The following is a 22493-nucleotide window of genomic DNA, read 5'->3' as shown; positions in this document are numbered from 1 at the left end:
AATTTTTTTCCAAAACGTCATAAAACCGCCCAAAATTACTGCAAAGTACTCAAAATAAAAAAAACTGTGCTTAAAAACCGTAAAAGGATGAAAATAATTGATTAAAATTATTTTTCATTAATAAAACACGAAAATTACAAAATTGGGAAAATTTGTCAAAATGCCGTTGCTATGGTGACGTCAAGTTCCTGACACAACAACTCACCCTACCAAATTATTTCCAGATAAACTTTAGATAAACTCGCAAAGTTTGGTAGCGTTTGGTTGAATCTTGAAAAAGTTATAAGCGTTCAAAGTCAGCGAGGGCACGTTCCGTCCCTCCCAGTCTGGATAGGGTTAAAATCAATGAAATTTCGTGAAATATTTGTTTGTCCTGGTTTATAGACAAATACTATTATGCCAATTAGTGATACCAAGTCGCACGTATAAAATTTAGAATGAAATGCTGTAATTTAGACTGTTCACAGCCCTATATTTTCCTTTTTTTCTTCTGTTAGCGAACGGTTCATCGATCGAGAGACCTGGACGCTAGCGCAAAACGAAAGACGCGAGGGAGCAGAGGTCGGGGAACGAAAAATCTTTTTCCATGCAATAATTTCCTATTAAATTGTTGGTATCAAACAGATGGTAAAAAATAACAATTGTAAGCCTAATTAAAAGCATTGATATCTGTATTTATGAATAAAAATCAACAATAAAAGGTTTATAAAAGTACAAGAAGAAATACTTTGTGGGGAAGGGGCAGGGGGGCCTCTCGGCTGAAAATTTCATTGCTGTTTACTAGCTGAAAATAGGAAATTGGCGTTGGCACTATATCAAGAATTGATTAGTATGCGAATGCTTGTAATCCTGCAAAGTTTGGTGCTTGTATCAAAAATCGCACAATTCAGGAGCTAAGCCGCCGGACTAAATTGCTGTGTTTATCTCATCGCAGCTATATTTATATATTAAATAGGGTTATGGTTGCACTGAATGTGCATCAAAAGGTCTATTAATAGAGGAAAGGATACTATAAATATCATCTTAATCCAAGACCTGTTTATTTTAATCTAGGGGAATGTGAAAATTACTTTCATTTGTTATAAAATTAATTGTAAATATTTATTGTCGTCTTATATTTCATAATAAATATGCTATAGAGGCTTGAAATAAGCAATGCATTGTACATGTACATGGTTTGCCGTCATACTTGATGTTTAGATCTTTTATTTTGTTCTCATTATTTCATGTTATAAAATCTGCTTTCAAGGTAAAGATTGTGTAACTAAGCTTGCACTGACTTGTGTTGGGAAAGAAACTGTCTACCAGTAGGCAGCTTGTTTGAGTAGTGTAACCATCTTTTTAAAACAATCTTTCTTTAGTTACTTCAAACTAGGGGGCGAAATAGCCAACTTCTCAGAGCAAAGTGGCCAATGCTTTTCGTCAGCTGTTCTGTTGTGAAAAGTAAAAAAAGAAGCCATAAAAAAATGGTTTTTATTAGTGATAACTATTTTCTTTGACTTGTGTTGAGAAAGAAAGCCAGAAAGGGTTTTAAATTATTATCTTGCCAGGCATGTGTTGGGTAAGAAAGCCAATGCCTTAAGAAAATGGGTTACAAAATAAATATTACATCTCGTAATTTGCATGATTACATATTTTGACAGTGTCTTGGTCAATAAAGACAAAAAAATTGGTCAATATATATATCCATCTTGACCTATATATGTATAAATAAGAAATTAGCTGACAATTGTTTGTAATTATGATAACAAACATAATAATATTGAACGTTTATAGCATATTGGAGCAAATAGATTATTATTAAATACATGCACAGGAAATTACTTTGTACCAGTAAATAATTATAACTAGTAATAACCAAAGGTTAGAAAGTGCGGGCGAGGACGATACGTGGTGTTTTGGGTAAAAAAGGTTTATATTGTCCAAGGTATAGTCAGTGAGGGATGCTCAGTAGTTAGAAGGGTGTGAGAAAATTTTCTAGGACATGCCCTACACTAGCCTGCGAACGCAGACGTATTTCCGCCTGTCGTTTCTCTCCGCCGAAAAATAGCGTCTGCGAACCCGAGCCACAAAACGATTTCCGTGACGTCAAAATTTTTCGGCGGAGAGAAACGACAGGCGGAAATACGTCTGCGTTCGCAGGCTAGCCCTACACCTGCACCTCTCTTCCTCTCCTAAACTCCCCATATTGACATTAATTTTCTCCAGTATTTGGTACTGCTCAAGGTTGAAAATAGTATGTATTGCAACCAAACAAACGTTAAAAATTGCTGTTTCTGCTATCTCTTCTTTAAACCCCTTAAAGTAATACTCAAATCGCTGCACCGACTTCCGACGCGATACAATAACACTTAACGCTCTAGTCACATGTTGCGGACCTATGTGTTTAGTAAGCTCAACGCGTTCGAAATCGAGTTCGAAGCAGTGTTGACTACGAGCAGTCCCTATTTTTTCGCAGAGTCCGTTGAGCTTGAAGCGAAAATTATTTTTCGAAGAGTACGTCGAGCTTGAAGCGAAAAAAAAATGAACGCGCGGGGGTTGGAGGCTTCTCGCCTTGCCCCGCCTCCTCCCCCCGCGCGTTCATTTTTTTCGCTTCAAGCTCGACGTACTCTTCGAAAAAAAATTTCGCTTCAAGCTCAACGGACTCTGCGAAAAAATAGGGACTGCTCGTAGTCTAAAAGCAGTGAGGGCGCGAGTTCAAGGCCCAGGCTTGTCTCCTTCGCAGCCGCTTTTTGGGACGTGTTTCTTTTTTTTCTTTCCCCCCCCCCCCAAAAAAAAAGGCTAATACGAGCTTCCCATTTATTAATTTACTCAATATTGAATGCTGCAATGAATGCAATACGTTTGCCTTTAGTCCGTGTTGATCTCGTAACCCTCTTTCGTTTTTGTTTTGAAACAATTCAAATACGAAGTCCGATATCTTCCATATCTGCCGATTTTTCCTAGTAGTGAGTTCCCTACTATTGAGTTCCCTTGTAGTGAGTTCCCTACTAGTGAGTTCCCTTGTGGTGAGTTCCCTACAAGTGAGTTCCCTACAAGTGAGTTCCCTACAAGTGAGTTCCCTACTAGTGAGTTCCCTTGTAGTGAGTTCCCTAGTAGTGAGTTCCTTAGTAGTGAGTTCCCTACTAGTGAGTTCCCTACAAGTGAGTTCCCTACTAGTGAGTTCCCTACAAGTGAGTTCCCTAGTAGTGAGTTCCCTACTAGTGACTAAGTGAGTTCCCTTGTAGTGAGTTCCCTACTAGTGACTAAGTGAGTTCCCTTGTAGTGAGTTCCCTAGTAGTGAGTTCCCTACTAGTGAGTTCCCTAGAAGTGAGTTCCCTACTAGTGAGTTCCCTTGTAGTGAGTTCCCTACTAGTGAGTTCCCTTGTAGTGAGTTCCCTTGTAGTGAGTTCCCTACTAGTGAGTTCCCTACTAGTGAGTTCCCTTGTAGTGAGTTCCCTAGTAGTGAGTTCCTTAGTAGTGAGTTCCCTACTAGTGAGTTCCCTACAAGTGAGTTCCCTAGTAGTGAGTTCCCTACAAGTGAGTTCCCTAGTAGTGAGTTCCCTACTAGTGACTAAGTGAGTTCCCTTGTAGTGAGTTCCCTACTAGTGACTAAGTGAGTTCCCTTGTAGTGAGTTCCCTAGTAGTGAGTTCCCTACTAGTGAGTTCCCTAGAAGTGAGTTCCCTACTAGTGAGTTCCCTTGTAGTGAGTTCCCTACTAGTGAGTTCCCTTGTAGTGAGTTCCCTTGTAGTGAGTTCCCTACTAGTGAGTTCCCTACTAGTGAGTTCCCTTGTAGTGAGTTCCCTACTAGTGAGTTCCTTAGTAGTGAGTTCCCTAGTAGTGAGTTCCCTACTAGTAAATTCCCTTGTAGTGAGTTCCCTAGTAGTGAGTTCCCTACTAGTGAGTTCCCTACTAGTGAGTTCCCTTGTAGTGAGTTCCCTACTAGTGAGTTCCCTTGTAGTGAGTTCCCTACTAGTGAGTTCCCTTGAAGTGAGTTCCCTAGTAGTGAGTTCCCTACTAGTGAGTTCCCTACTAGTGAGTTCCCTACTAGTGAGTTCCCTTGTAGTGAGTTCCCTAGTAGTGAGTTCCTTAGTAGTGAGTTCCCTAGTAGTGAGTTCCCTTCTAGTGAGTTCCCTACTAGTGAGTTCCCTAGTAGTGAGTTCCCTACTAGTGAGTTCCCTTGTAGTGAGTTCCCTACTAGTGAGTTCCCTACTAGTGAGTTCCCTACAAGTGAGTTCCCTACAAGTGAGCTCCCTAGTAGTGAGTTCCCTACTAGTGAGTTCCCTAGTAGTGAGTTCCCTAGTAGTGAGTTCCTTAGTAGTGAGTTCCCTAGAAGTGAGTTCCCTACTAGTGAGTTCCCTAGTAGTGAGTTCCCTACTAGTGAGTTCCCTACAAGTGAGTTCCCTACTAGTGAGTTCCCTACAAGTGAGTTCCTTAGTAGTGAGTTCCCTAGTAGTGAGTTCCTTACTAGTGAGTTCCCTACTAGTGAGTTCCCTAGTAGTGAGTTCCCTACTAGTGAGTTCCCTACAAGTGAGTTCCCTACTAGTGAGTTCCCTACAAGTGAGTTCCCTACTAGTGAGTTCCCTTGTAGTGAGTTCCCTACTAGTGAGTTCCCTTGAAGTGAGTTCCCTAGTAGTGAGTTCCCTACTAGTGAGTTCCCTTGTAGTGAGTTCCCTAGTAGTGAGTTCCCTTGTAGTGAGTTCCCTACTAGTGAGTTCCCTACTAGTGAGTTCCCTTGTAGTGAGTTCCCTAGTAGTGAGTTCCTTAGTAGTGAGTTCCCCACTAGTGAGTTCCCTACTAGTGAGTTCCCTACAAGTGAGTTCCCTACAAGTGAGTTCCCTACTACCCTTGTAGTGAGTTCCCTAGTAGTGAGTTCCCTACTAGTGAGTTCCCTTGTAGTGAGTTCCCTAGTAGTGAGTTCCTTAGTAGTGAGTTCCCTACTAGTGAGTTCCCTTGTAGTGAGTTCCCTACTAGTGAGTTCCCTTGTAGTGAGTTCCCTACTAGTGAGTTCCCTTGAAGTGAGTTCCCTAGTAGTGAGTTCCCTACTAGTGAGTTCCCTTGTAGTGAGTTCCCTAGTAGTGAGTTCCCTTGTAGTGAGTTCCCTACTAGTGAGTTCCCTACTAGTGAGTTCCCTTGTAGTGAGTTCCCTACTAGTGAGTTCCCTAGTAGTGAGTTCCCTACTAGTGAGTTCCCTAGTAGTGAGTTCCTTAGTAGTGAGTTCCCTAGTAGTGAGTTCCCTAGTAGTGAGTTCCCTAGCGCCCTAGCGAGTTCCTTAGTAGTGAGTTCCCTTGTAGTGAGTTCCCTACTAGTGAGTTCCTTAGTAGTGAGTTCCTAGTAGTGAGTTCCCTAGTAGTGAATCCTCTATATTTATTCCATTATTTTAGAGGATGTGAAGACACATTAAGCTTTGGCAGAATTAAGCAACACTGCAAAAAACGACGGAGACATCTACAGCCATTGGCTTAAGGGCATTGGCCCTCAGATGCATGTGACATTGCCACGCAGCTCCCCCCCCAAACCCCCCCCCCCCCCCCACATGGCTTCATCAATTGTATATTCTGCCAAGGTGGTGCCATTTATAACTTTTTTTCTGAGGATGTCGTCCTCTCCCAGTTGGGGCTAATCAGTCTTCTCATTTGCCATTAGGTTATACAAAGGGAAAAGGATGCCTTTGCATTGGTTCACATTGGGAGTTCAGGATATTTGTAGTTTTGTTTTGGGTGGCACATGAAAAAAAAAATGTTTTGGTGATCTAATATCAACCAGGCATGAAAAAATGGTATCTTAGAGGGGTCAAAAAGCTATATATTAGCCCCAGGGAGGGGGGGGGGGGGGGTTGAGGGTACTTGGGATTTCAAGTGACGGGGATGATCAAAGGATTTTTTTAGGTTTGAAATTTTCAATTCCTGGATTTTTTTGGGTAACAAAATTTGGCAAGTATTTTTTTAGGTGGCTTGATTTAAGTAGGGTTTTTTTGGGGTATTATAAACAATCTAAAGATTCGTGGTAGTGTGTTGGTCACATAGTTCTGCGAATAAGGTACAAACACTGAACGTGTTTCTAATGTTTTCCTTTGTGTTATATCTTCAGATCATTCCCTTTTCTGAAAAATTTAATGGGTCAGAAATTCGGCATGGGAATTTTTGGGCAGTTGATTTTTGGTCCAGGGATTTTTTGGATTTTGTTGAAAGCCCTAGGGATTTTTTGGGTCTTGATGTTTGGCACCATTCGATCAACCCCCGCACTTGAAATCCCGAGTACCCCTCCTGGGATATTAGCCACACACGTCACAGATTGGTCTTCTTTAAGTTTTTAATTCAAATTTTCTGACCTGGCCTTTTTATCCCCAGGCCTTTCACATGGGAGTCCACCCCCGTCAGGAGATTTAATTTTTTACTTTTGCATTAAAACGAGACTGGTTTATTCAAAGATGGACAACTTACAACAACATACACTATGTTTTTTAGCAAACATTGTTTATTTCAATCTTCCTTTAAACAGTTCACATTATTAGAAGTCCAAGAAACCCACGACTATCCATTAAAAACATTGCAGCATTCATCATGTGAAGTTTGTTTGATAGGTCATGCAAACAGGACTCTTGTGTCAAAGAACAAGGTGGATAACAGGAAAGTGTATTAGTTCTCACTCTTGAAGTTTTCGGCGTTCCTTTTCTCTCACTCTGTACATGTAGCTGTGAAAAAAAGGAAAAAAATTAATAATCAGGGATGTAGCTAAGAAAACACTAAGCTGGCTCATCAACGAGGGAAGCGGGCTTTTCTGGCCTTGCAAAAATCAATCGGGGCGGCCAATCTGGCGTCCATACATCTGCGCGCGTATTAAGGCTCGATTCATTCCGCATAACAGTACACAGGCATACCAACTCAAAAGACACAGGACACAAAAACAAAATTAGGCTTGCGCTCTCCTTCGTCGAACGCAATCAACTTTCTGGAATCTCTTCAAACGCAATAAATAGATGATACCAAAGGTTGCACCACATATTGAAATTCTAGACTCTGACTAAATATTTTGTGCCATATTGGGTGAAGATGGATGCTATTATAATTTTTACTGTTTAAACCAAGCAACTAATTTTCTTAATAATGGCGAAAAAACAAAGAATATTTTTTTAAAAACAAAAATGTCCTTCATCATCAATTGTGGTATTCCGGAAAATATCCATACCTTACCAATGGAGCTGTTTTGGTTTGAACTTCCCTCACCCCTCAGAAATTCCAGTTTATTTTTATACTTTCCTTTTTCAATGTAAAATGTTTGCTTTTGAGACCCTCCACCCCCTCAGAAAGTATGGACATTCTCTGAAATCGCACATCGGTGTTGATGTCCTCATACTCTGAATATCATATTTGAATACGCTTGGAAAAGAAAATGGAAAAGAAAATGAAATTCTAAAATTCCATAACTCTCCAGGTTCTCCATGACCAGTGCGAACCCTGCATTAAAACTTGTATTATTTTGATGATTTGTTTGATGCAACAATGCTCTGCACAAGTACAAACAGTTACAAGAGAACGAACATGATTTGCATGGTGCAGACATCATGGGCAGAAATCCTTCCAGGAATTCATTAATTGCACCCCCCTCTCTCATCACTCTCTGGTCACGTGCTCCCCTTGGTCGTTTGTCGTTTCGTTCCGCCGGTCGGGTTTCTGCTACCCACCCTCCCTCCCTTGGGGTTTTTTCCTCCCCTCTCGCGGACCCTCCGCACCCGTTCAATAAAGAGTTCCAAACAAGAGTCTGCTCGTGTGGTCACTGTCTTCATGCCTTAGGGACAGGGCGGGGGTAATTTTTTTGGGATGGACTTGTGACTTCTTCTTTATCAGTGTCTGGCAAGTACTCATTACACTTACAGAAACTTAACAATTGCAGCAGCAAATTATTTTGCAAACTGTCCATAGCTTGTTGCATCCCCAGGGGGGTACTCCGGCTTGTAAATGACGGGGATGATTGAAGGATTTTTTGGGGGTTGAAATTTTCGATTCCGGGATTTTTTTGAGTTGGAAAATTTGGCAAGTATTTTTTTGGGTGACTTGATTTAAATAGGGGATTTTTTGGGGTATTAAAAACGAATTAAAGTGCCTTGGCGTATTTATGGTATGATGAATAAACAAACACGAGCGTTCAGTTTTTTTTTATGGTTTTCTTTGTGTTATATTATTGCCCTTCCTGGCAATTTAGGGGTAATTTGACAAGGGATTTTTTGGGGGGTATTTTTGGTCTAGGGATTTTTTTGGGTAATGTCGGAAGGCTTAGGGATTTTTTTGGGTCCTGAGTTTTGCCTCCATTCGATCATCCCCATCATTTACAAGCCGGAGTACCCCCCTGGGGTTGCATCACACATGAACAGGTTGTACAAATGGTCTGATGAGTTGCCGGGATATACCGTAGAATTCCGGTTATAAGCCCCCCCCCGCTTATAAGCCCCCCCATGGTTATAGGCCCATCATCCTGGAAACAAAAAAATACATCCGGTTATAAGCCCCCCCCCCCGGATATAAGCCCCCCTCTACCAGATGACAGTACTGAATAGGGCTAAATGTTGCTTTATTATGTGCTTTTAACTTAAAAAACGTATTGTCATCAACACTCCCGTGGCTCGTTTTGAAACGTTTTTATTCATTCCGCTTATAAGCCCTCCCGGATATAAGCCCCTCCGCTTATAAGCCCACCCAAAACCCCTTACGAAGTTGTATAAGCCCAGGGCTTATAACCGGAATTCTACGGTATGACAAAATATTAAATACAGGCATTGGTTAGATCAGGCATTTGAAAATTGTGATTTATAATTTGTAAAGGTATAATGCACAGCAGTATAAGCTTATTATTTTGTTGTTAGAGAAGATGATAATTTCTGGAAATTAAAATGCATGCATTTAGTTGTTTTAACTTGTCTAGGATGAGCATGCATGTTTTGAGGTGTTTCTCTTCTTTTCTTAGGCGATAGTCTAAGGTTCCCACTTTAAATACTGCATATGTAGGAAGAAGAAGGCTGTCTGTATTGTTAATAAGCTTATGTTTCCGATGTTGACTATTTCGTCTTCATTGACTGAATATAATTAAAATACATCATTACGTCTACTGGATCTCATCGAGTCTACTTACTTCTCGTCGTATTGACACCTATCCCAGGCATGTTTCTCGTGTGTGCATTTCCACGGCAAATAGTAAGTGTCCTTTCTGCACTTCATAAGAGGTATGAGCAAGTGGGCACAGTAATCTCTGGCCGACAAGGGAATCTTCGCGTCCGCCATCTCTTTCGCCGTCACCTTCATAACTAACAAATACAGAAGGTTCGTTAAGTATTATAAAGACGTATTGCGACCTCTTAAAGTAAATTGAGAAAGGGGTTATAGTTAAATTTTGGCAACATAATCTCACCTGGCTCGTACTTCTCGTCCGCCATGTTGGATGTTTGGCTCACTACCCATAACTCCTCGCGGCGAGAGCGTCCAAAAGGTAAAAACATAGGTACGCAAAGCGTACACATCACTGCTTTATTTTTGTTGGGTTACCGTATTTACTCGAATAAGCGCCGCGGCGCTTATTAAATTTTTCGCGCCTCGAGTGCGGCGCTTATTCGAGGGCGGCGCTTATTTAAAATTTGGACGCCATAAACAATCTTATCTTTTACAGTTATTGAAAAGAGCGTCTTTTGATTGTCTCAGTATTTGTCTCTTGCTGAGACAGAAGTGGCGCTAGCTGTCGTGGCAGTTTGCGGCCTTCACAACATTTACAGAACTACGTATTGTAAGAGTGTTGAATAGAAAAACTAATGGGAGAGCGATAAAACAATCACTAATAACAGCAAAACATCGCTTTTGATGCAAAGAAATGTTCAAACTTGTTTTAGAGCTGCTTTGTAGTGCCGTTTTAAGTTAAACGAAATTCTTCAAATACTGAAGCGCCGCATCGGGACTGCGGCGCTTATTAACTTTTTTGTCCCAAATGCGGCGGTTATTTGAGGGCGGCGCTTATTCGAGTAAATACGGTATATAAAAGGCTGACGGGGAGCCAGTGGGAAATGAGGTTCCAGTCGGTTAGCGTACCCAACCAAGGTCTTTTTGACTCAGCTCACGGCGGCCATTCTGGGGGAAAAGAACAAAGCGTTTCCCTCCGCTGGGAATTTAACTTTTTTATCATTCAAATTTGTGGAGATTTATTTTATTTTTTTGACCCCCAACATGGTCGCTTAATTTGTCACATGGTTGCAAGCAAGCAATGGGGTCAGACTAGTACTGGTCCACTACTTGTCAAGTGTAGTTTTGGCCACTCACTCATGGGCAGAATAAAAAAATGGAGACTGAATCTCACACCACAGATCCATTCGAGAATGGTCCCGTGTAAATATAGCAAACATTAAACAGCCAGTCATTAAATGGTCTAGGTGTTCACAGTTCAAGACCATGATGGTTTAATTGCAGGTAAGAAATTGGTCCAGATCAGCACAGGCAAGTGGTATGAAAAGCCTAAGTAATCCAGTTTTCAGACCAGATCCATTTAAAACTGGTCCCATGTGAACATAGCAGGGATGTAGCTAAGAAAACACTAAGCTGGCTCATTAACAAGCCCAGCTGGCTTTTCTGGCCTTAGCAGCTCTAAAAGTTTACCTAAGTCTTTGTTTTCAGGTGAAATTTCAGCTGGATTTAAGTTCTATTTCAGCCAGTAAAATCAGCCAGCAGCTGGCCCTTAGTGTCATCCATGCATAGCCTAAGACATCTTTCCTTTGGACAATAAAGTTGAGTGTACATTGAGAGACATGTATTTATGTATGTTCTGGTAAAGCGTGGTCTTTTAGCTGATCAGTGTGCATGCAGTATCCAACTTAATTTATACAGTCATAAACAACATAGGAAACAATAACTTGTAAAGTTTTTTCTTTAATACAAAATCCTCAGATGCCACGCATTTCACAAGTAACCTGAGTACTCTTACATTTATGTTATTTACAAAAATGTTAACAAGAAAAGTATGATATTTTTATATTGCTGTCTTTGACAATTGTCATAAGATGACATCAATCTTTGAACAGTGTTTGTACCAACTGTTCGTGAGTACTGGGAATGTAATTGCTAGCCTCCACTCCAGCCCTGGCACCTAATATGACAAAAATACAACAAAACAATTATTTTTTAGTCCCTGCATAAACAAAACACACTTCACAAAGCAGAATGTTGGGTTCTACTTGAGAAGGAAAGAATTCACTATAGCTGCACATGCCAGTGTTATTATTTCAGTTCAGAGTTTTTAAAAGTGTTTGTCTGCATTTTTCACACTGACAATTACATTTGTATAAAATGATTTTGAAGCAGAAATAGCTATTTCAAAGCCTTAATCAATAGCCACTAGGCTAGTGACTGTCAAACAACCTCTTCAAAACCTTAATTTTATAATTCTTGTTATTCACTTAAGGCTACTGTGCAAGTTGAGACACTTAGCAGAAGGGCAACTTTACACTTAGATTTTAACTAAAAACAAATATAATAATAATAATAATAATAATAATAATAATAATAATAATAATAATAATAATAAATGGTAATAGTAATTTGACTGAGTGGAGTTCAATTCAAGGAGTAATCGAGCGAGTCAAAATCAGTCGAGCGCGCAATGTGAGGTCGATCTCAAATTACGAGGACGATTACTCTCTGAATTGTATGACCTGAGGTCCAATTACTAATTACCTGTAATCCTCAATAATAAAATTTGAGGTCAGGAAGTCTTTGAAAACCTTTTTTTGTGTGAAAAAGTCAAAGACTTTACAATAAAAATTTGCGATAATACATTACCTAAAAACATTATCAATCCAATTGGTCATACAAACAGTAGGTAAACAACAAGAAACAACCTATTTAAATGCACGTTATTGATAGGCAAATGGCATAGGCGTCCAATTACAGGTATCCAATTTGAAGTTGAAGTCAAATTGGATACCTGTAATTGGACACCCACGTGGTTGCGCACCAATTTTCTGACAAATAGGTGTGCACCGAACCAATCAAAATTGAGAATTTTGTTATAGATATGATTTTTATTAAAATGGACAACAGACCTGTATGGCTATTCAAGTCTTTGTCCTTCCTGGTAGTCATTGAACTGCTGCTCACTAAAAAAAAATGCAAGGAAATAAGAGTTTGGTATTATTGGTGGTAACAGAACCATGCTTCTGGTGGTAACCCTAGATACAATTGAAGCACTACATGGAAGTAGCACAATTTAAGCTTTAAAGTGCTGGTGTAGCTTAATAAACAGCACCACATGAAAGTATGGGTCAAAAACTTTCATCAAGTGGCTATACACTGGGATTTCATCCACAAACTTAAAAGTTAGAACGAGGTACTTTGTACAGTGTCAAACAATTTATCACATGAAAGAAGTGCTCAATAGCTTTCATTTGGATGGTCACATACTATAAGTACTGCTCAATGGCTTTGCCACACTTAAAGTGTTTCATACATTGAGTGGTTTGACTTTGGGAGAGACAAGGTTAAATTTCATGCTTTACCACAAGAGATCGAGAGCCTGGTTCCAATATGGATGTGTACACAAATGATACATACCCACAAATTCATTGGTCTTCTGAATCTCATCTATCAACTGTTTGTTGTTAAATTCCTCACTAATTGCCTCCAACTGTGACACCAGAACACCTATACACTATCAACAAAAGAAAAAAACCCTCCTTACAATTTATAATTATAATTATAATAAATTACTTCACACATTAAAATTACCTTATATTGCGCATGTTCTTGTCTGATCTCATGATGGGCTTCTTCTAGGTTTGCCACCCTCGTCTGGACTTCTTTTTGTCTGGAAAACAAACGTGTAGTACTTTTATTTAACTAATTAGATCAGGGCAATAGTTTCCAAAGAAACTGTTTTGCTGTCTTAGTGGACAAGAACAAACACTTACATGTAGCTACTGGAATTATCAACCTGTGGGAGATGCAGTAGCGTAACAGTGCAAGTAGTCTGAGTATTTCTACATACTCCCCCTTAAGGTCGCGCAGGACCCTTACAATCATTAAGGTCACGCACAGCGACGTCCCCCGCGGATAACGCGCGTTCCCGGCGGTTCCGCCTCTCGGCGCACCGGGCTGCGCCTTTTCTCTCGGACACAAGCATTATCTCAGTCTTGGGCGTAAATATCACTCTCATCTCCCCCGGGTGTGGCGAACGGGGACTGCTCCAGGCGACACTCCGTGGGGGCGCGGGTGGTTCGGGACCCTAGGCTCTGCCCTTCTCCATCTACAGGCCCTCATCTCTTTTCGTATGTCTCCCAATCTTATTCCCTTAAGTAATAGAATTGGACATAATGATGTGGGTAGTAAACCGTCCCATCCCAATCACTATCTCTATCACTATACAATAATAAGTAGTTTATGTCTAAAAATCTGAAATAAAATATTTACCTTTTTAATTGTTCATGTGATGCAGCATCGGTAGTGGATTCCGGTCTTGAAGCACGTAAACTATCAAGTAGTTTTCTTTGTGCAAGCCTGTTAAGACTTCGCAGAAGTTCATCTTCAGTTTTATGATTGACTGAAAAAAAAAAGAGAAATGATTACCAGTCTTAAGTAAAAATTTACCTCTAAATTAGTTAAGGTGGAAGGCAAACTTGTGCTTGGGCCAAGCTGGCACATGCAGGTGGAGCTCATCCTGGGGTGTCTACCATTTGCTGGAATTTTACCCTTGGTATTTTCCTTTGTTAAATATTCATTATTATTTATTACCATACACCAGAAGTATAAATTAAAGAAAAAATAAATTCCAAATCAGGGCTGCAAATAATTTTTTCCACTTGAAAGGACATAATTATGTCCTACTAAGACACCATCTTGGTCTGACAAAACAAAATAATTTGTGGTTGTACAGACTTTCATTCATTGTTGCTGTAAAATGATTTATGATTAAAAAAATGTCCAGACATTATGTCCGACCACACTTGGGATTTCGTCGGACATTAATTAGCAAATTTTGGTCAGCCAATGTCCGATGACCAACTGTTATTTGCAGCCCTGCCAAATTGTACCAAAGGTAGAAATATTATTGAACCACAACATACAAGTATACCCCAGTATATAAGATGATTCCCTTGTTTAAATACATAATCAATAATTTTCATAAACAATAGATCTAAAAAAAATTTTAAAAAATAGATTTTTTATTAAAATGGCCAAAACATTATTTTGACGAACGAGTTGATTATAATATTATCTTCACGACAGTCAAACTACATTGTACAGTCACCTTTTCTCAATGTGTTCTGGACTACTTGCAAAGGAATGTGCTTTGAGTCATTTGCTATGAGAAAAGTAGAACATCACTGAATGAAATAATTTATAAAATGTTCATAGTTACATGTATTTTCAACAAATTCACATGATACCCATACATGTACATAAGAGGTTGAAAAAGTGAAATCAAGGGTTGAGAGTTTCCTGACTTAGTCAATCAATAAAAATCAAGTGATTATTACTGATAATTTGTTAATGGATCGGAAATCAGTAAAATTGATAAATATTTTAGGTGTCTCAATCAATATTATTGATTTCCTTGATTTTATTGAGTTCTAATTAAAAGTGATTCCTGAGCAGTGCATTGCACGTCCTTACTGTGCTTCAACTATTCAGGTTCACTGTCTTGTGTTCACCAATGAAATGATCTACATGTAAATCTCATTAGCCAAGTTTTAAGTAGGTGTATCAAATGGTCTTTGCGAGCATGCGAGCACAGCAATTTTCTTTGCGAGCTCAAGCATTGGAAAAAGTTAGCCTTGTGAGCAACAAGCACTTTTCAAAAATCTATCTCAACTTAAAACCGAGGATGCGAGCACTAAAAATTTTGGGAGCATTCCAAGCAGAAGCCTAATTTTGCGAGCCCTTTAAGTTGGTCTCTTGTCAGCAAATAAGTTACCGGTACTTTTAATCAGTTAAGTCTTGTTACTGCTCAGAAAGAATTTAATGAGCTCTTGACTGGCCCTGCAGTTGCTATTTCCAAAGAAATGATTTATACCTTTAACCCTTGATAAAGCTGGGCAGTCATTCTCCAGGTGGAATGGAGTTTTTAGTATCTTGATTTGCTGTCGTAGGAACTTGCGATCACTTTGCTCACATAGCTCATCGCTATCAGGCAAAGTTAAAGAATCCTGACTCTCGTCTGTCAAGTGTAAGTTACCATCTGATTCAGAAGAAGATAGCAATTCAGTCTTCTTGTTCCTTTTATGGCCAGTATTGACCAAGGAAACAGGGTTATCATTGTCATTTGTTGTTTTTGTTGCCTTCTTCTTTGATGTTTGGCCACGGCCAGTACTAGTTATAAGGCTTTTGCTGCTCGAACTTTGTAATTTGCTTCTTTTAGATTTTTGGGTTTGCTCCTTCTCTGTATTATCAGCAGCTGGTGACCTTTTCCTTTGTATTTGTCTGTTCTCTGGTGAATGAACTGCCTGCAAATCAGTGCTTTCCTAGATAGAAACAAAATCATGATCAATTAAAGTCAGGTTCAGGTTCTGGGGAGCAGTTGTAAGAGCACTTGCCTTCCACCAATGTGGCCTAGGTTCGAGTCTGGCTAGGTGTTATATGCAGGTTGTTAAGTGAAGTTTGATTCTCGCCTAGGCTCGATTTCCGCCGCCTTCTCAAGTCCAGTCTTTGTTATGACCGCAGGCTCATTTTCCCAAAATTGTCTGGAAACCGGGCTGAATTTTTGCCTTGCTTTGAGGGTTTTTTCTGAGGTTTTTCAGTTTTCCCCCCTACTGAAATACCAGCATTTCCAAACCAACCTGTATGAAGGACCTGCATGAAAACATGATTCAGGAACACCAGCTAGAGCTTTTTTTTTTCAATAAAAAGCTTTATTGGTGTTAGTACTTACTTATTGCGGGCCCAAGAGAGGCCCGCAACCCTAATCTTGACAGTGACCAGCGGATTGCGTTTACGCGTGCGCGCCACGTTAATAAAAGGCGAAAGCGGAAGTTGAAAATTTTTCTTCCACTGAACGATCGGAATGCGAAAATGTGTCATCACGACAGTTTGTGTAACACCGGAAGAGAAATCTGTTCTCCAGAACGATTGTCAGATAGATCTGGCTTTTGTCACATGGAAGATTGCAAACATTAAACTTGCAGACTTGTTTTACGGGTGTAGCTTTTGCGATGTCTGTTGTATCACGCATAAACCACGGCAAAGCGAATGATTCCAACAATGGTTATTCTCGAGATTCGTTATAACACTGACAACATAGCGGTTTATCGACCGAGGAAATCACATCTCAATTCACACCGCGTGCTTAACTACACTTCACTAAACTGTCAATCTGACAAAAAACAACTCTACTGGTTCGCGGCCGGTTAGCGGCAATTAAGCGTGATTTATCATTAATCGCGCCACGTAATAAAAGGCGAGCACAACATAGCGAGTTTACCGACTGAGAAAAATCACATCTCAATTCACACCGCGTGCTCGATTACACTTCCCAAAACGATAAAAACATGCATTCCCTGCGTGACGCGTTACTCGGGATAATTGTCTTTTGTCCATTTAATCATTTATTTATCGACACTAACATCTAAAATTACGCACTCTCGTACCAGTACCTTTTCTAAGTGCGTCAAGGCCCGCACTTTCTGACCTGTGGTTACCACTAGTTAATTATTTGTTTTGTTAATTAGTTGCTGGGCATAAGTTTGATTTGTCCATTGCAGAGCTCATATTACAAGAAGCCGCCAACTGATCGGAATCACTGAACCTTGCAGCAGTGAACATAAAGGATGGTAGGGAGGGTAAAGTTTTTCTTAGTCCATCCACCGTTAATCGAAAAAGTGCGCAAGTAAAAAAAATGGCCGTAGATTATAGGGAAATCTTGCTAGCTTAAATTTATCTGTTTGTAACGTACGTACTAAAGAACCCGGCGATATCAATCAATGAAAATCAATAATCAATAAAATCAATAACAATCAATAATAATCAATGACAATTAATTGATTGGTATTGGAAATCAATAAAAATCAATGCCTAAAAGTTGAGTGAGTATCGATTTTTATTGATTATCATTGATTATAATTTTATTGATTAATATTGTTTTTTATTGGTTATGAAATTTGGTATTTATTATCAATTAAATGCATTGTATGAATTAACCCTCACTAAACTTTATTAGCTGCGAGCTTCATATTATAACAAATCAAATGTTTCAAATTTGAAGCATTTTACTACAGTTTACTATTAAAAGCTAACTAAAACATTCGATTGTCTCAAAACAAGAACATATTTCATGTATTTACTAATAATTTCTACTTTCTTAAGTCCTGGTCAGCATGCAAGGAAAAATTTGTGCAATCGAATCACGTTGGACTTCATATAAATATGCCCATGATATATGACGTACGTCCATACTAACACGCGCCATCATTTATTGATTATCTATGAAAATCAATAATAATCAATAGCAATTAAGACTATTTGGAGAGTGAGTATCGATTTTTATTGATTGGTTGAACCAATCAATAATAATCAATGGATTATTATTGATAACTATTGATTATATTGATTGCAATCAATGATTGATTTTCATTGATTGCAGGACGTAACATGTCGATAATTTCGATAGTCGATAAAATTCGATCGTTGTCAATCGAATTCAATACTAATCAATCGACAGATATCGGAAGTCGATAAAAGTCGATCAAACAATTTCTTGTGATTATCGACTTGTTCGATTTTGATCGAATTTGATCGGAAATACAAAAACGATGTATGGCGGGAGACAAGACTACACATGTACAGTTGCCGCGCACACTTCCGATTGAAAAACGTGTCTGCATTTTGTCGATAAAATCGATAATCAGTTAAAAATCTTGTGATTATCGACTTTTATCGACAAATTAAACTTGTCGATTGACCGTTATCGACAAATATCGAGTACTATCGACTTATCGACTACGTTTTCGATGATCGACTTGGATCGACTTGTTACGTCCTGTTGATTGATATCGCCGGGTAAAGAAACAAGCACTCGGTAAAGTTGTGCGATCAGTCGATCTGACTTACAGTTTTCGAATTATCTCTGCTTACAGAATGGCTACTTTTCTTTACTCTCCGTCGCGATCCTTTGAAGTACCCCATTTTATGCACAATAAAGAAAATACTCAGCTCTTTGTTACACCACCATTTCTCCCGCCATTTTGGAAAGCATCACCGAGAAACCCTGGGGCGAGATTGTTCCTTCGAATCCAGGTGTCAGCGGTGAAAGTGCATTTCGAGACAATCACTTGATGTATTTATCACTACGTATCTCAGCAAAGTGCGGTAAGCGCCTTCACATGTAGTATTGTACTGCCCTAACTGATCGACCCTGATCGTGACCCTGATCCGTGTCTCTCTAAACTCAGCAAACTGAACTGTAAATCACAAATATTTGGATGTTAGGATGTACACGATTTGGTCCATTCCTTTCACTGTCACGCAATAAAATATGTCTCTCCTACTGCGTTAATTGACCAAACCGCTAAATATCACAAGGAGAGTCCTTTTTAGCACAGGTGAAAGCTTTGTCACGGACGCTGTGTTTATAAGGTGGATTTCCACTGACGCGTAATTTTTTACGTGCGTTTACGTGCGTGAAAAAAAAAAAAATTAGAGACAATGTATGAACGACTTGCGTACACGTTTACGCAGGTAGGGGTTTCCACAAGTTGCTCGGCAACTTTTTGGCAGCATTTCATGATTCGAGCAACTTTTTCACCTTCGAGCAACTTTTTTCCTCTCGAGCAACTTGTTGCATTTTGAGCAATTTGTAGACCGAAGATCTCCGAAGATTATCCGAGTGTTGTTCATAGGCAATACGAACGTTTCCGAAGATTTACGAAGTTTTCCAAAGACTTTCGGGGAACATCTGAAGACATTTCAACTTTCGGCTCATTTTGCATTAAAACATTACAAATCTCGTCAGCAAACATGACGTCATCAATATCTTCACAATTTTTCTCAGTTAAAGAAATCCTTGTTATTTAAAAAAAATTCCCCTTAATATGTTATTTAGATACTTATTTTGCTGAGAAATTGCATAAAACTGCTTAGAAATCTTACTCTCAAAGGGAAATTAGCAAATATTTAGAGAAATTCTCTTGATTAGAAGCAGCGTTTTGGATTTTTTGGAGCAACTTTGGAGCAACTTTTATTATCAGAAGCAACTTTTTTGAATTTTTGGAGCAACTTTTGAGCAACTTTTTGAGAAATTACGAGCAACTTTTTGGGAAATCTCGAGGAACTTGTGGAAAGCCCTATACGCAGGTCGTTCATACATTGCCTACTATTTAAATATTGTTTTATATTATTTAATCAAGTAACGATTGCCTCATAAAGAGTTCAACAAACTGTTTTACGATTTTTTGTTAATATTTACACTTCTAGAATGAACTCCAGTAGTGCTTAATAGAGGCCGGATTTTTCTAAAGGATTAAGCTGGCTGATCTCGTTTGTTTAGGTGGATTTCCACTGACGCGTAAATATTTACGTACGTAAAACGTGCGTAAAAAAAGATACGTAGGCAAATTTCCACTGTCGCGTAAAAAGTAATAAAAAGCGTTTCCTTTTTACTCGCGTTGAACGTGCGTAAATGCCCGCCATACTGAATTATCAAGTTGGTGAATAGAGTGCGTGATTGTCGGCCATATTGGAGGAGTGAAACAATAAATTGTTTTTCCTTTGGGAAAAAATCATTAACATTTTTATGCAAATATCTTGTTCTTTGACTCTTCCAACATGGCTGCCATGAAAACACTTTGTACCACACGCTAGGAAAAGAAATGCGTGAATATGACCAAGAGGCATTTTATAAATACTTCCGAAAGACACCATCAAGTAAAATAAGATTTGAGGCGACCTTCCCGGATTCCCGGTTCAAAGCCTACGTGACCTGACGCCAGGCGTTTTCTTTCACTACTGCGTTCGTGTAATTTGGTTCTGTAGTCAGTTCTATAGATTATTTCTTGAAATGTTAAGACTTTCTCAATGAGAAGTGTTTCTACATCTGAATGTTTTCCCAAGTAAATCGATGGGCGATTTTAAACAAAATGGTTTTCCACATGGTAAGTGGTGTCATGTGACGAAATCCAAAAGTATGATTGGGTAAATCGTTGCGTAACTTCAGACAGCCGCGAAAAAAGTTGAACTCGGTTCAACTTTTTTCAAAACCCCCAAAATCGCTACGTGCGTAAACGTGCGCGTCACGTGCGTGAATACCTGAAAAAAAACGTGGCATTGGAAATTGGACAACGTAAATTCGACGCACGTAATCGTGGGCGTAAAATTTCATTTTACGTACGTTTATAATTTTTACGCGCGTTAACGTGCGTAAACAAAAACGCGACAGTGGAAATCCACCTTTTGAGACGTTATAGAACCTTTTTTCAGACAGCAAAGCTTGTTGGTTTACATGTAATTCTTCCTCTACAACTTACATCTCTGAACAACTGAGCATTGGTGCACTACTATTACTTCTATTACTGACTCACTGATACTACTTCTACTTACTACTTACTACAAGTGGTAACCACAGTTTAGAAACTGCGGGCCTAGACTGAGATTTCGGATTTTGATCATTGTTAGTGGAAGAACAAATTTTCAACTTCCGGCTCTGAGCTGCTATATAATAAACGTGTTACGCTGGCCATTGTCAAGATTTGGGTTATCACTACTACTACCACTGCCACTGCCACTGCCACTGCCACTGCCACTGCCACTGCCACTGCCACTGCCACTGCCACTACCACTGCCACTGCCACTGCCACTGCCACTGCCACTGCCACTGCCACTGCCACTGCCACTGCCACTGCCACTGCCACTGCCACTGCCACTACCACTACCACTGCCACTGCCACTGCCACTGCCACTGCCACTGCCACTGCCACTGCCACTGCCACTGCCACTGCCACTGCCACTGCCACTGCCACTGCCACTGCCACTGCCACTGCCACTGCCACTGCCACTGCTACTGCTACTGCTACTGCTACTGCTACTGCTACTGCTACTACTACTACTACTACTACTACTACTACTACTACAGCTACTGCTACTACAGCTACTGCTGCCGCTACTGCTGCCGCTGCCGCTGCTACTGCTACTGCTACTACTACGGCTACTGCTGCTGCTACTGCTACTAGCTGCTACTACTAATAGTATACTGTAGTGCTGCTGCTGCTAATACTACTACTGCTACTGCTACTGCTACTGCTACTGCTACTGTTACTACTTCTAGATATTTGTATTTTTAATGCCGGTTTCAGTTACAGTTTTTGCTTAATCTTTCCTCTTCCCCCTTCTTCACTGAGAGGTTTTCAACTCCTGCCGAGTTGAAAGTTCCTTTCTTTTCAGTCGAGCCTTTAGATTCTTCGTGGGGTGCTATGGTCCATTCCAAGTCGGTAATTTTCAGTGGATGGACTTTATTTCTAGATCGTGAAAAACGCAGAGGTCGTCGTCTTTGCATGGAATCATTTTCCAACCCATTTTCCATGGACACTTTTGCATCGTTTTCTGTCGCTGTTTGCTCTCTTTTTGCCTGCTGGCATGGACTTTGCTCTTGAAGTTCCGATGATGGATGAACCTCTCGACATTGTTCTTTGCCACTGTCGCTGGCTCCACGAGCCCAGGCTTGAAATCGTTTACTGTTCCCTTGACATCCTGGAATCTGCTGCGCTGTTTGGTTTCCATCGTGGCGATCAGCTTCAAGCGCATCTTGCTTCCAATCCGTTCTTTCCTTTTCACCCTTGCTTTCAATGGGATGAACACTTCGTTTTACTCCGTCGCTTCGGCCACATGGCATCTTCTTGAAGTCGCTTGTTCCAAAGGGGTCTTTAAGAAACTGCCTGAAAGCGTACCGAAATCGTCTGGTTCGCAGATAGTACACAATCGGGTTGATAGCGCTCGAGAGGTTCACACTGTAGTGGGCAAAGAACGCAAGGAACGGCTCGATCAGAGATCCTTTCTGAACACCCCTTATTGCAAACACGATTGCGGGAACATAACAGGAGAAATAGGCACCAATTGTGATCCCGATGGTTTTAGACGCCTTGATGTCCTGTTTAAGTCGAGCTTCGGCTTGAAGAGGTGGTAAGTTCATCTCGGCTCTCTGCAAAAAAAGAATGCACGAAAATACGATAAAAATCTAGTGCTGTAATGCCGCCATCACGGAAAGGCACTGGGAACGAGGTTTGTTTTACACGTGTCAAATGCGCAGTAGACGTATGTTTTCAAGATAACCGACCAGACTAATTTTCTTTCCGATCAGACGAAATATCAGTTTACTGTTTCAGAATAAATACAGAATAAAATTCTCTGAAGTATATCATTCAAGACTCACTAAAGACGATTTGACACACGATCCGTCTCGTTCTAGTGTTTGTACTAACATGCATAACAAGTTGCACAAGGAAACCTAGGCGGATACCGTAAAATTCCGGTTATAAGCCCCCCCCCGCTTATAAGCCCCCCGGTTA

At 40.0% G+C, this 22493-nt stretch overlaps 3 protein-coding genes across 3 annotated transcripts in view; all 3 read right to left on the bottom strand.

Moving 5' to 3' along the window:
• LOC144638335 (uncharacterized) overlaps positions 1–22493 on the bottom strand; it is a 265610-nt gene that overhangs the window by 20040 nt on the left and 223077 nt on the right. The gene's annotated exons all lie outside the window — the stretch shown is intronic.
• LOC144638443 (NADH dehydrogenase [ubiquinone] 1 beta subcomplex subunit 7-like) lies at positions 6431–9432 on the bottom strand. The gene is made up of 3 exons (XM_078497641.1): positions 9383–9432; positions 9110–9278; positions 6431–6674 (listed from the first exon to the last, which is right to left on the bottom strand). The coding sequence occupies exons 1-3, from the start codon at positions 9405–9407 to the stop codon at positions 6626–6628; spliced, it is 243 nt and encodes an 80-aa protein (XP_078353767.1). The 5' UTR covers positions 9408–9432; the 3' UTR covers positions 6431–6625.
• Positions 10872–18196, bottom strand: LOC144638492 (uncharacterized). Its single transcript, XM_078497686.1, has 8 exons — positions 18049–18196; positions 15020–15467; positions 14255–14308; positions 13417–13546; positions 12736–12814; positions 12562–12658; positions 12054–12107; positions 10872–11098 (listed from the first exon to the last, which is right to left on the bottom strand). The coding sequence occupies exons 1-8, from the start codon at positions 18121–18123 to the stop codon at positions 11019–11021; spliced, it is 1017 nt and encodes a 338-aa protein (XP_078353812.1). The 5' UTR covers positions 18124–18196; the 3' UTR covers positions 10872–11018.

Source organism: Oculina patagonica, chromosome 14 (assembly GCF_052425735.1).
Source record: "Oculina patagonica isolate OP01 chromosome 14, crgOcupat, whole genome shotgun sequence".
Taxonomy (NCBI): Eukaryota; Metazoa; Cnidaria; class Anthozoa; order Scleractinia; family Oculinidae; genus Oculina; species Oculina patagonica.
Note: the sequence above shows the minus strand (reverse complement) of the source record. Positions and strands in the feature narration are given on the sequence as shown.

Excerpts from the sequence above, each read along its gene's own strand:
- LOC144638443 (XM_078497641.1), bottom strand. The coding sequence starts at position 9,407 with ATGGCGGACGAGAAGTACGAGCCAG. Across the intron at positions 9,279-9,382 it reads GGACGAGAAGTACGAGCCAG|TTATGAAGGTGACGGCGAAA; the intron begins GTGAGATTATGT and ends TGTATTTGTTAG. Across the intron at positions 6,675-9,109 it reads GATAGGTGTCAATACGACGA|CTACATGTACAGAGTGAGAG; the intron begins GAAGTAAGTAGA and ends TTTTTTTCACAG.
- LOC144638492 (XM_078497686.1), bottom strand. The coding sequence starts at position 18,123 with ATGGGGTACTTCAAAGGATCGCGACGGAGAGTAAAGAAAAGTAGCCAT. Across the intron at positions 12,815-13,416 it reads TCACATGAACAATTAAAAAG|ACAAAAAGAAGTCCAGACGA; the intron begins GTAAATATTTTA and ends TTTGTTTTCCAG. Across the intron at positions 11,099-12,053 it reads AGACTTGAATAGCCATACAG|GTGCCAGGGCTGGAGTGGAG; the intron begins GTCTGTTGTCCA and ends TTGTCATATTAG.